The sequence below is a fragment of the Coenobita brevimanus genome, chromosome 95, assembly GCF_032717465.1.
Source record: "Coenobita brevimanus isolate Jiangsu-jjx chromosome 95, ASM3271746v2, whole genome shotgun sequence".
Lineage (NCBI taxonomy): Eukaryota > Metazoa > Arthropoda > Malacostraca > Decapoda > Coenobitidae > Coenobita > Coenobita brevimanus.
The window spans coordinates 29,985,907-29,999,327 of NC_137048.1; the positions used below are offsets into that span (position 1 = coordinate 29,985,907).

Below are 13,421 nucleotides of genomic sequence, written 5' to 3' on the forward strand. Positions count from 1 at the left end.
CACACACGGGGATAAACAATGACGGCACGGTATAAAAAGCTGGGGGAGTGGGGGGAAGGTGGGGCTGGGATGGGAGGGGGGGCTGAGAGAGGGGCAGGGAGAGGGGGAAGGCAGTAGGAGCGAGAGAGGAAGGGGAAGTGAGAGAGGGAAGGGAGGAGGAGAAGGAGGAGGAGGAGAGAGAGAAAGAAAGAAAGTTAAGGGAGAGGATGAGAAGGAGAGTGAGAGAGTTACACAAATCACACAGATCTGCCAGTTCCGGAGAGTTGTTCTGGTCATAATACCAGCAGAAAGATTGAAACACTAGCCACAGAAGCTTTAGAATATTAGAAAGGGATGGTACAGAAGAGAGGCAGAGGGAGAGAGGGGAGTAGTATGATAGTCAAAGGGATGTGAGCGGGGGAGGGGGACAGCGGTAAGGGGGGAGGGATGTTGGGGTGTGTACAGTGTTAGATATAAGAGAGAACTAAACCAATCACCATACTTCTGTCCCCAATCATTGTTGACGGGGGTTGAATGCAATGAAATTTCTGCAACATTGTTAACACTGGCCAACTTTGCATGGGAGCTTGTTGTCCACTGGCGGTTGGGGTAAAATTTGCACAATTGTTTTAGCGTCGTGTAGTGGGGGAGCGAGGGGAAAGGGAGGGGAGGGGAGAGAAGCGAAAGGAAGACAAGGACTGGAGAGGGGAAAAAGGGAAGGGAAGGAAGGGGGAGGAGAGAAAAACGAAGAGAAGGGAGGCGACAGAGAGTAGTAGAGAGGGGAGAATAAGAGGACATGGCGGGAAAGATGAGAAGAGTGAATAAAGGGAGGTAAGCAAGAGGACTGGGAGAGTGAGAAGGAAGGTGAGTAGAAGTTGAGCAGAGGACAGGGTGGGAAATGATGTAGATTAGAGAGATGAGGGTGGGAGATGATAACGAAAAAAAATGACAAAAATGGAAATTCGAAAGATAGAGGTAAGCATAATGATGAAGTGGGAATAAGAGAAATACAGAGCATTACCTTGAGCAGGTTATATAATATACAAGTACTAATATTTTTCCATCTCACTTTTTCCTGCCGGCCTCTGAACATGGTGGGATCCTGTGCTGCTCCCTCACGACTACGTTGCTCACCTGGCAACTTGATCCACGCCTTGCACGCCTGTCATCGCCCCGTCAACGCCCCGTCAACGCCAACAACAATGGAACGTACTGAATGCCGTCGCTTCCTGTGCACCCCATGCCTCCTGTGCTCAAACTACATCCCTTACACTCATCCTGCCTCCTCAACTTACTCCATATTCCTCTCCACATGCTTCACATCTTCCACACTCGCCACACCTCCACACACCCCACACCTCCCTCTCTGGACACTGCTTCTTCTACACCCTACCCACAATCCTTCCACACTTCTCCACACCCTCCCCACACCCCTCCACACCCATACTCCATACCCCAAACCCTTACACACCTTCCTCTTACCCCGTTATACCTTACCCTTCGCACCCTTTTACACCACCACACCCGTCAACACTCACCCCACATACCCACACCCATCCAAATACTCACACTCCCTCCATACCTTCCACACGCCCTTCCACGCTCCTCCACGCCCCTGCACGCACAGAGGGAGACGCGGTACTCGAGGTGCGGGGCGTGGGGAGATCTGACGCAGGAATGTACCAGTGCTTTGTGAGGGGAGATCAGGAAACCATACAGGATGCGGCGGAGCTCAGGCTGGGCGGTGAGTACTTAGTGTCGATTACATTTATTTTGTGCTTTGTTCCATTTTACATATTTCGGATGTTGTTTTGAGTTTATATATACTTTTCTTATTATGCATATTTTGGATGTGCGTGAAAAGAAAGGCTAAGTAAGGAAAAGGTAAGTCGGTGAAAGAAAAGAGCTTTAATAAGTAAAAAGTTATTGTTTGAGAAAAAGGAAAGAGGGACAAAAAAAAGTCTGCAAAAAGGAAGGAAGAGGGTACGAGGTGCAAAAAGAGAAAGATTAGGGATGAGGGAGAGTCATAATAAGAAAAAAAAAATCTTTATGTGAGTGTAATGAAGTAAGAAAGCCAATAATTTTTTTTTCTTTTGGTGGGGAAGAAATAGGAAACAGGTGATGTAAGAGAAAGAGGAAGGGGTGGTGGTGATAGCAGGTGATAGGAAAAGAAAGAAGCAAGAAAAAACAGTAACAAAAAGGAGGGATAAGAATTAAGAAAAGGGAAAATAGTTGGACAAGATGATATTCCTGTATTTCCCTTCCTCCTCCTCGTCTCCCTTTCTCCCATTCCCACCCTTTCTCCTTTACCTCTTACCCACCCTCCTTTTGTGTTCTTCCTCATAGCTCTCCAAAACACTCCCTGTCCCTCTTTCTTTACCCCATTTCCTTCCCATTCCTCTCCCCTTTTCCATCTCTCTCTCTCTCTCTCCCCTCCTTTTCCTTCCCTCTCTCCCTTCCCATTTTCCTTCGCTCTCTCCTCTTCCTCTGTTCTTCCCCATTCCCCTTCCCCTTCCCCCTCCTCTTCCCCCTTCCCCCTCTTCTTCCTCCTTCCCCCTCCTCTTCCCCTTCCCCCTCCTCTTCTCCCTTCCCCCTCCTCTTCCCCCTTCCCCCTCCTCTTCCCCCTTCCCCCTCCTCTTCCCCCTCCTCTCCCCGGCGTACCTGTCCTAATATTCCACCTGGGATGATCGGTGTAATTTGTCCAAGTCTCTCACCTGTCCTGTTAGGTGTGTGTGTGTGTGTGTGTGTGTGTGTGTGTGTGTGTGAATATGAGAATATGAGTAGAGTGAATGTGTGTGTGTGTGTGTGTGTGAGTATGAGAATTTAAGTAGAGTGCATTTCTGTGCGTGTGTGTGTGTGTGTGTGTGTGTGAGAGAGAGAGAGAGAGAGAGAGTCTCAGGCACCCAGGTAATATTGCTGGGAAGTCATTATGGTTACCTGAGAGAGAGAGAGAGAGAGAGAGAGAGAGAGAGAGAGAGAATATGAATTAGCGTTGGCTGATTGTATGGATATTGTATTTTGCATTTCTATTAAATTTCCTCTACGCAATTCTGTCCACGTGTCTGTATCTATCTACCTATCTATCTATCTATCTATCTATCTTGTCTCTGTTTTGTCTATCTCTACTTGTATTTTTGTATTCTTCCATCTACATATCCATCAGTCCGTCTATCTGTCTGTCTGTCTATCTATCTGTCTGTCTGTCGGTCTGTCTGTCTGTATCTGTCCTTATCAGTCAGTCACTTTCTTTCTATATGTCTGTCCGTCTGTCTGTCTCTCTGCATCTACCTACCCATCCATTTTGTTCCGTTTACTAGATCCATCTGTCTCATTGTCCGTCTGTCTCTCTGTCTATCCCTCTCTCTTTCTACTGTATATCTGCTTCTATATGTCTTTCCCAACGCCGCATCCTGTGAGGGGTGGCTTTGACAGGAGAACACCCCTGTCTCCTTATCCCTCTGATTCCCTTTCCTTTATTTTATTTTTTTACGTACTTATTTATTTATTGCTATTTCCAAGCACTTAAATTTAGGTGAGAGGACTTATTTTTAGTAAGGGGGTAAAGTTTGGTTTTTATTTTCTCTCTCTCTCTCGAAAAATCTCTCCCTTATTGAGTAAAATCGTCTGGTACGTGTATGAATAAAAGAAAATATACTTAGAGTCTGAAAAGCCCCTGGTAAGCTGAACAAAATCGTCTGGTTGCAATAATAATAATAATAATAATAATAATAGTAGTAGTAGTAGTAGTAGTAATGGTAGTAATGGTGTGGTGGTAGTAGTAGTAGTAGTAGTAGTAGTAATAGTAATGGTAGTAATGGTTTGGTGGTAGTAGTGTAGTAGTAGTAGTAATAGTTTTTGTTGTTACTGTACTACTACTACTGCTACTACTACTACTACTACTACTAATAATAATAATAATAATAATAATAATTACTATACGTCCTCGGACTGAAGGGATCAGAAGCTAAAATAATAATAGCGAAAAGTAACACCGCCAAATAACGAAAGATAATACCGCCAAATAACGAAAGATAATACCGCCAAATAACGAAAGATAATACCGCCAAATAACGAAAGATAATACCGCCAAATAACGAAAGATAATACCGCCAAATAACGAAAAGTAACGAAGCCAAGTAACGAAAAGGAACTCCCCCAAGTAGCGAGAAGTAGCGCCGCCAAGTAACGAGAAGTATCAAAGTAACCCCTGCAAGTAACATAACAAATGACGCCGCCAAGTAACGCTACGTGATGGCCAGCGCTCCGTTTCGTGTGTTTATCAAATCGGAGTTTTGAGCCTCGGGGAATGTAGTGGGATTTTTTGGTCCGGAATGAACTACGTGGAAGAGCGGCGAGCGGAAAAGTGGAGAGAGAGAGAGAGAGAGAGAGAGAGAGAGAGAGAGAGTTCATAAAAATGGAAAATAAATATAAAGGAAAAGAGAACGAAATAACTGGAGAGAGAGAGAGAGAGTACAGCACATCCATTCACACTTAGTAGTTGTTGAAGAGTAAAAATAAAAATAAAAAACACGAAATGCACCCAATACAAGCAAGACCATTAAAAAAAAAAAGGAAAAAAATATATATAAAAGGAATTAAGAAAGACAGTGACGTCCATCCCACACCCAATAGCTATATATAGAGACAGGACTCAAAAAACAGCCAAAAAAAAATCTCACCCACGTAACGCTAAAAAGACAGGACCTTTCACTGTATAATCCCACTCCCAGACAGCCTAATCAGACAGCCACATTCTGACAGCACTGCCTGTTTTTTGACCGCAGGTGACGGCTAATGTACTTGGTGTTTTGGTGGTGGTGTCATCTGGTGTGTGAGAGTGTGAAAAGTTTGGAGGTGTAACTCGAGATTGGATGGTTGTGTGTGTGGGGGGGAGGAGGAGGAGGAGGAGGAAGAGATGTGTGGGTGGGGGAGGAGGAGATGTGTGTCGGGGGGCAGGAATGTGTGTGTGTGTGTGTGTGTGAGAGAGAGAGAGAGAGAGAGAGAGAGAGAGAGACTGACAGACAGACAGACAGGCAGACAGATACAGAGAGAGAAAGATTAAAGTTGATAAAAATGCAAAATAAATGAAAACGAAGAGACGACGAACGAAATAACTAAAGGAGAGAGAGAGAGAGAGAGAGAGAGAGAGAGAGAGAATACAAGGAAATGAGAACCGAAGTGAGAGAGTCGGAGTGGAAGGAGGAAAAAATTGTTGAGTATAAATTGGAGAGAGAGAAAGCGAGAGAGTGAGAAAGATGTGAGAGAATGAGGCTGGAAGTGAGTTAGTGAGTGAGAGAAAAATATAGAGAATAAATCGGAGAGAAGTTGAAAGTCAGGGAGCGAAACAGAATGCTTTGGTGTGTTACAGCAAGAGAGAGAGAGAGAGAAAGTGAGAAAATGAGAAAATAAGCGTGGGATTGTTAAAGAGAGAAAGATATTGTTAAATGTAGGGTTTGTGTGTGTGTGTGTGTGTGTGAGAGAGAGGGAGAGAGAGAGGAAATGGGATTGAAAGAAAGAGATAAGCAAATGATTATATATTTAAGAGAGAGAAAACTGAACGAAAGAAAATGACACTATCACCCTGGTTGTAAATTAGAGTGAGAGAGAGAGCCAGGACGCGTGAAAGTGAGAAAATCAGCAGAGTGAATAAGTGAACCTGGGCTGAATTTTAAAGAGAGAAGAGAGAGAGAGAGAGAGAGAGTCGGTGAATGAGTAAGAGTGCAAGAGAGCGAGTGGCGAGAGTGCGTATAAGAGTGCGTATAAGAGTGTGCGTGCCAGAGTGAGAGTGGATGTGAATTGTGAAAAAATGAACGAGGGTATCGTGTGTGGGAATGAGTAGTGCGAATGAGTGTGAGAGTAATTGTGAATGTGAGTTTGAGTGTGTGTGAGTGTGCGAATGTGAGAGTGTGAGTGCACGCAAAAATAGAGAGAAATTGAATGTACGGGAGAGTGTGTTGAAAGCCTGTATGAGAGTGGGTACTTGAATTTGCGTGAGTGCGTGAGTGTTGATTGTGTGTCTAAGAGTGGTATGGAGTGAGTGGGTGAGTGAGGTAAATTATAGTGCTTGTGAGTAAGCAGAGTGAAATGATTAATCAGGGTAAGGGTACTTGAGAGAGAGAGAGAGAGAGAGAGAATTCAAGTTATTTTTTTATGCCAGACTTTCGTAGTTCCTCCTCATTCTTTTCCATTTCCTCTTCCTGTTCTGCTATTTTTCCCACGTCGGTTATCTCTTCTGTTCTTCTTCCTTTCTGTAGTTTATTTTCCATTTTCCTCACTTACCGTCTTTGTACTTCTTCTTTAACCTTTTTTCCCCTCCTTCCTCATTCCTTCTCTTTCCTTTCATTTCCTTCCGTCTGTTTTTTTTAAAGATCTCTTTTATATTTCCCTGTCCTCCCTTTCTTCCTTCATGTACACTTCCTTTTTTTTTTTCTGTCCACACTTCCTTTTTTCGTTTCTGAGTCTGTCGTCCTTCCTTTCCCCTTACTTCCTCCTTCATTTTCATTCCTTTCATCCTTCTTGTTCCATCCATTTCTCCTTCCTTCTTTGCTGACTTTTCCATCCTTCCCTCCCTCCTTTCACACTCCATCACTCCATCACTTTCCCCATTCCTACTTTACTCCTGTCCTTTCGTCTTCTTTCTGTTCTCTCTGCATTCCTCCTCCTCCTCCTCCTCCTCCTCCTCCTCCTCCTTACTGCAGCCAGCTCAGGCACCTCCGCAAATTGACAGTGATACTAGGTCAGCATAGGACTTCTTTGGATTGCTGGTGTTAGATTGGGTTAGGGTGTGTTAGGCGGTGTATCTGTGGGTGTGTTAGATTGCTGGTGTTAGATGGGGTTAGGGAGCGTAAGGTGGTGTATCTATGGGTGTGTGTTAGAGTTACGTAGCACTTCTTCGTGACTACTACTGTTATAGTGTTAATCTCTCTCTCCAATTCAACATTGAAGATGGAGGGACGCCAGTTTTAGCCCAAGTTAAGAGTAAAAAGAGTATTGCTTGTCATGCCGATGTCAATCTTAGGCCAAGTTAAAGTGAAGAACCTATAGTTGGCCTTGTATCAGTGTCATGAGGATCCATAAGACGGCAGACACACCATCTCCCACTCCGAAAATTTTGGACGTGTCTGGGGTGCGTCTTGGCAGTTGCTTTCCCGCCCAAAAAGTTCCCCAGAAATAGTACAAAAATTGCCAGCGAGTCATGCCGGCACGGAAGGCAGGAGAGCAAGGCACGGCAGAGGGGCAGGGGAAGTTAGGGGTGAGACAGAGCACGGCAGAGTGCGGGGTGATCTTGGGCGTCGGGATGGGGAAGGGGAAGACAAGGGCGGGGACGGGGGCTGGGGCAAGGGAGGGGAAGGGAGTGGCAGGGGCGGTAGAGGAGGAAGAGCGTAGGATGGATCTGCGCTCCGGCTGCGGCATCACCCACACCCTCCACTACTACCTGGTGACCAAGTGGGAGCTGCGGCAAAGGATCGCCACCCTTGGACTCGCTCTTAGTAGCCTCATGCCCCGCGGTCTGGCCCTTGGCGTCCGGTTGGGGTGTTCTTGCGCCTGCCACTTCGGTCTCGGCGGCCTGTTCTCCTTCGGCCGGTGCCGTCGTTGAGCTGACCACCCCTTGACCTCATCTCACCCCTGACCAACCCCCCTCCCTCACCCCTCTCACTTCCTTCATCTCACCACTCACTTCACCTCATCCCTCACTTCACCCCATCTTTCACTTCACCTAACTTTAACCCCACCTGATCTGGCCTGGCTTGGCCCGAGTTGACCCCTTTTGGGAGTCAATTCTATAATTCGTTCTCCTTTTTTTCTTTTTCTTTTTACACTTTCAGAGCTTATTTTTGTCTCACATGATCACAAAATCTGTTACCTGAACACATATTTGCATGAACACTTCCTGAACTTATTAACTTATATGCTTATTTTATCTCTTTCCGTTTCATTCGAAGTTGTCTGTTACTTGATCACTTAAATACATGTACGCTTCCTGATCACTTAGGTAACTTAGTACAGTATATTTTATTTACCTTTATGAACACAATACGAGTATGTCACATGAACATCCCATTTAAATACTGTATCTTAAAAGCCATTTAGTCCTCTCAGTCGTGTGACGTAGTAGTAGTAATAGTAGCAGTAGTAGTAGTAGTAATAGCAGTAGTAGTAGTAGTAGTAACCCATTTGAAGCTTGAACCCAGTGGATTGTAAGCTGAAATTGCTGTTCCCCGGCAGTCCACCATCCTCCTTTCGTGGGATAGGGAGGGAGCTGAGGGACGTTTGTATAACCCGGCAGTGGAGCCTCCCGGTTATATCTGTGCCACCACACGCAGGCACCCCTTTGACGTAGTATTCCTATTTATTTGCGGTAATAGACGATTTTCTTCAGCGTGGGAGAGAGATTTTGAACTTGGTAAGGGTTAGATACAGTCTTCATTAACCCCTTCGCTATTATAACGCCTTCCCTAAGCTGAGTAAAATCGTCTTGTACAATAGTTCTTTCACATTAAGTTGGACAGATTTTCATACTTTTTAATAACAACAACAATAATAATAATAATAATAATAATAATAATAATAATGATAATAATAATAATAATAAAGTACTGGGCTAGGGGAAATTCATAGTATTTGTTCGTTACCAGTTTATTTATATGTGGATAACTATATTTACTAGATGATGTTTATTTAATCATTTCGGCGTTCCTATCTCCTGTATTCTATCTGTGTAACTTATACCCATGTTACAAAAATCTACAAAGAACTTAAATAAGGAATAGGGAGATGTAATGTTGTAAATGCTAGTAAGTTTAGAAGTCAAGGGAGAGGAACTGGACTGGGAGGGGGATATGCCGCGTGAGGATCCGCTAACAGGCTGGCTTGAGCGGCAGTTGGGTAGTTGGTACGGGTAGTTAGAGAGAGAGAGAGAGAAAGGGGGGGGATTTGGTAAGGGCAGTTAGAGGGTAGCTTCCAAGTAGCCTGCGTAGGAGGGATAGATAGATGGAGAGAGAGAGAGAGAGAGATACACAGATCACACACACCTCATGGCCCCAACCAGATGATCCGGCCATAATACTAAGAGAATGACACAAGAACTTAGGCACTAATTATAGAATCATAAGACAAGGATAATACGACAGAAGGCGCTGTCCCACCGTCCTTGCAAGAATACAGTGAGAAGCCGCACATGACACGGCTTAAATGCCTCAAGGAAATATTATAGGATAGTCAGAAGTGGTCGGCAGGACGATGATGATGATGATGTTGAGAAAAGAGGTGTTAATGATGATGATGATTATAATGGGAAAAGAGGTCAGTTGATAATGATGATAGGACAGACAGATGTGCTTGCTGGGATGATGATGATGATGATGATGATTGAAAATGTAATGAAAAGGTGAGAATGACGTGTTTACCGCCTAATAAAGGATTTTCCAAGAACAGGTGTGTGTAACAATAACGTGAGAATTCATTGTTCACCTGAAATGCGAATGATTTACCTGTTGTTAATGGCGAGAGGTTGTTGTTAATACGGGGCAATTAGAGAGCATAACACCCTTCCTACAACACACCCACGCACTGGCTTATCGATACGGGGTCACTGGGGGTCATGACACGCACTCACAACACCACAACCACGCACTCTGATTTTATCCTCGTATGTAACCACGAAATTAATGGCGTGGTGCTACACTAATTGCGTTTCTCTCCTTTTTTTTTTTCATTTCGTCTCCATTAATACCTTCCAGCCTCTTCCAGTTTCCTTCAGAACCCCTCCAATCTCCTCCAAACCCCTTCAATCTCCTCCAGAATCCCTCCAGTCTTCTTCAAAATCCCCCAGTCTTCTCCAAAATCCCTCCAGTCTTCTCCAAAGTCCCTCCAATCTTCTCCATTCCCTCCAGTCTTCTCCAAAATCCCTCCAGTGTCCTCCAGAACCCCTTCAGTCTCCTCCAAACCCTTACAGCCTCCTCCAGAACCCCTCAAATCTCCCCCAAACTCCTCCAATTTCCTCCAAACCCCTCCAATACTCTCCAACACCAGCACCCGGAAAAATAGTCGTCTGGCGCGTGTCAAGAATGCAGGAAAAAAAAACGCATCGGGGGTGTAAGTCCACAGGAGCCAAAATCCCTACCATCTTGGTGGGATTTCCGACCTTGTGGAGGATGTAGTAAGGTGGGAGGCCGTCCCCTACGTCCCGCACGCCCCCTCCTATATCTCCACGCCCCCTTTTATTGCCCCACGCCTCCTTCTATACCCCCACGCCCCTTCCTATATCCCCACTCCCCCTCATATCCGTGCGCCCCTTTTTATATCCCACACCCACCTTCTGTACTCCCCACACCCCCTCCTATATCCCCACGCCCCCTCCTATATCCCCACGCCCCCTCCTATATCCCCACGCCCCGTCCTATATCCCCACGTCCCCCTCCTATATCCCCACGTCCCCCTCCTATATCCCCACGTCCCCCTCCTATATCCCCACGTCCCCCTCCTATATCCCCACGTCCCCCTCCTATCCTCCACTCCCCCTCCTATATCTCCCACTCCCTCCAACAGCCCCCCCACACCCTCCCCACAAACCCCTACGCTCCCTCACAGCCCCCCACGCCCCCCTGCATCCCCTCACACCGTCCCCACAGCTCCCTACGCCCTCCTACATCCCCTCACACCTTCCCCACAGCCCCCCACACCCCCCCTCGCAGCCCCCACTCCCCCCACTCCCCTCGCAGCCCCCCACTCCCCCTCACATGATGGAATTGGTCCTTTTATTGGCTTCCCGGCGGCGATCCAGCAAATTAATTGGTTGTTTATGTTCCCTGTAAGCTGTGATCGGAGAGAGAGAGAGAGAGAGAGAGAGAGAGAGAGAGAGAGAGAGAGAGAGATGCTAGGGAAAAGCAAGCAGGATATGGGAGGAGGGAAAACAGTGAGAGATGGGAGGAAATATAGACGGATTTGGGGGACCTGTGTGGAAAAAGATTGGATGGGATGGAGGAATTGGAGATAGGGAGGAAGAAGGGAGGGTTTGAGAGAGAGGAAGGGAGGGAAGGGAAGAGATTGAGAGGTAAGAGAAGAGGAGGAGGAGAAGAGTACTATGAGAGGGTTAGGAGAAATGGAAGGAAGGAGAGTGGAAAGCAAGTAGGAGGGATTAAGGAAGGGAGAGGGAAGAGGCTGAGAGAGAGGGAAAGAAGGAAAGAGGGAGAGAGGAGAGCAAGTGAGAGAGATTAAGGAAGGGTTAGGGAAGAGCCTGAGTGAGATGGAGGGAGGGAGAGAAGGAAAGAGGGGGAAGGATAGAGGGAGGGAAAGAAGGAGGTGAAGAGGGAGGGAGGGAAAGCTGGATGGAGAAAAAGGAAAGGGACTGAGCGAGATAAAATAAGGGGTAGAGAAGTGGTTGAGAGAGACAGATAGGGAAGAGGAGAAGGAAAGAGTGGGAGAGAGGGAAGAGGGAAGGAAGGAGATGGGGGGAGAGAGAAAGAAGAAGGGAAAGGAAGAGGGAGGGGAAGAAGGAAGGAGAGGGAGAGAGAGGGCGAGGGAAGGAAAGACTTGGAGAGGGAGGGAGGGAGGGAGGGAGGGAGGGAAGGCAAGATGGTGCTCTGATAAGGGTAATAATTCAGATTCCTTTCGCAAATTTCCAAGATGGCGGACGTATGCATGGTTTGCCTTACATTCCAAAAATCAGTGGAGGGTGAAGGGCGTGTGAACTTTTTTTTATATGGTCAGGTTAAATTATATGGTTGAATGTATATGGTTAGGTTAAATTTAGATAGTTAAATATATATGGTTTGCTTATATATATGTGATTACGTTGATTTTTTGTGATGTTAATTTTTTTTAGGGTTTGTCTGGGATGGCTGGGCTGCGTGAACCCCCCCAGTCTGATGTATTTTTGTCATTGAGAGAGAGAGAGGGGGGGGGGAGGGTAAGGCCGAGTGTATACCTGGGTCTCACCTTCATGTAACCTCCAGATGCAGTCACTGAACCACAACAGATACCTACAGCAAAGACGTGTGTACCTCTGCTTCCTTCCCGCCCATGTTTTATTCTCTGCTCCTTCATACTGATATCATTCGTCGGTTTAATTCCCCACTCCTCTCCCAACTTTCCTCCATATCTCCCTCCCTTCCTCTTTTGTCTTCCCTCATTATCTCCATCTCTCCTCTGTTTCTTTCCTCTCTCCTATCCATCTACTCCCTATCTTAGTTTCTTTTATGTTGCCAGCGAGTTCATATAGAGGTGACTGATCCACTAGGTACGGAGAGAGAGAGAGAGGGAGGAGAGAAGAGAGGGGATAATGGACTGTGCGAGAGGAGGAAATGGAATGTGAAATAGGATAGGGAGAAAGCAAACAATACGAGAAAGAGAGAGAGAGAGAGAGAAAGGGGGGGGGAGACACGGGAGAACTGGGTAACTAGAGGAGGGGGCGAGAAAAGGAGAAACAAGAGATATATTTAGAGAAGAAATTAAAATATGGTGGAGATTGGAGGAAGAAGAGACGAAAGAGGAAGGAAAAGAGGAGGAGATAAATAACAAATGTAAAGGAGAAATAAGGGGAAGGAAAAAGAGGTTATGGGAGAAGACGAAGAGACAGAGAAGAATGGAGAGACGGGAGAAGGTATAGAGAGAATAAGAGGAAGAGGAAGGAGTGTAGAAAATGGAAAGTAGCTAAAGAGGGTGAGAAATGGGAGACGAGAGGAGGAGAAAGAGGAAGGAGGAGAGAAAGGAAAGCAGAGAAGAGAGACGAGAAAGGAGAGACAGGAGAGGTAACGGAAGGGAGGAGGGGAGGAAAAAAGAAAAGAAAAGAGAAGAAAATAAAGGAGGGCAGAGGAGGGAGAAGGGAAGGAACGAGGGGAAGAGAAGGGGGAGACAAGAGGAGGAGGAAGAGAAGAAGGGAGGCAAGAGTAGGAGAAAGAGAACACGGGTGAGACGAGAGAATGATAGGAGAGAAAGGGAGAGAAAAGGAGGGTGGAGGGAGGGAGAGAAAAGGAGGGAGGGAGGAGGGAGGGAGAGAAGGTCAGGGAGATGACTTCCTCTCCTGGGAATTTTACGAGCATATATGTCTTCTTTATTGCGGGGGGACGGTCACTCACAGCCTAGCCCCCCCCCCGTAAGGTGTAGGGAGGTGTAGGAGGGTGTTAGAGGATGTAGCAAGGTGTAGGAGGGTGTTAAAGGTCTGGTAGGGTGTTGGGAGGTGTCTAGGGTGTGGGGTGTAGGAAAGTGTAGTAGGGTGATGGAAAGTGTCGAGGGTGTGAGGTGTAGGAGGGTGTAGAGAGATGTATGAGGATCTGGTAGGGTGTAGGGAGGTGTAGAGGGTGTGGTGCGGTGTGAAAATTAGTGTGGGTTAGGTATTATGTGGCGTGAAGAGGTGTGTGGAGGCGAGATATGGTGTTACAAGCCAGGTGATGTGTGGTATAAAAAGGTGTATTGCAGGTGTGGTGGTATGACAGGGTATAGAT

The 13,421-nt window shown here is 46.3% G+C and overlaps 1 protein-coding gene across 1 annotated transcript in view; it reads left to right on the forward strand.

Annotated features, from left to right (window-relative positions):
- Positions 1-13,421, forward strand: part of LOC145413275 (cell adhesion molecule Dscam2-like) — a 700,221-nt gene that overhangs the window by 413,931 nt on the left and 272,869 nt on the right. Inside the window, exon 9 of the mRNA XM_080283003.1 lies at positions 1,607-1,723. Coding sequence (XP_080139129.1) covers positions 1,607-1,723 — 117 coding nt within the window. The remainder of the gene's footprint in view (positions 1-1,606; positions 1,724-13,421) is intronic.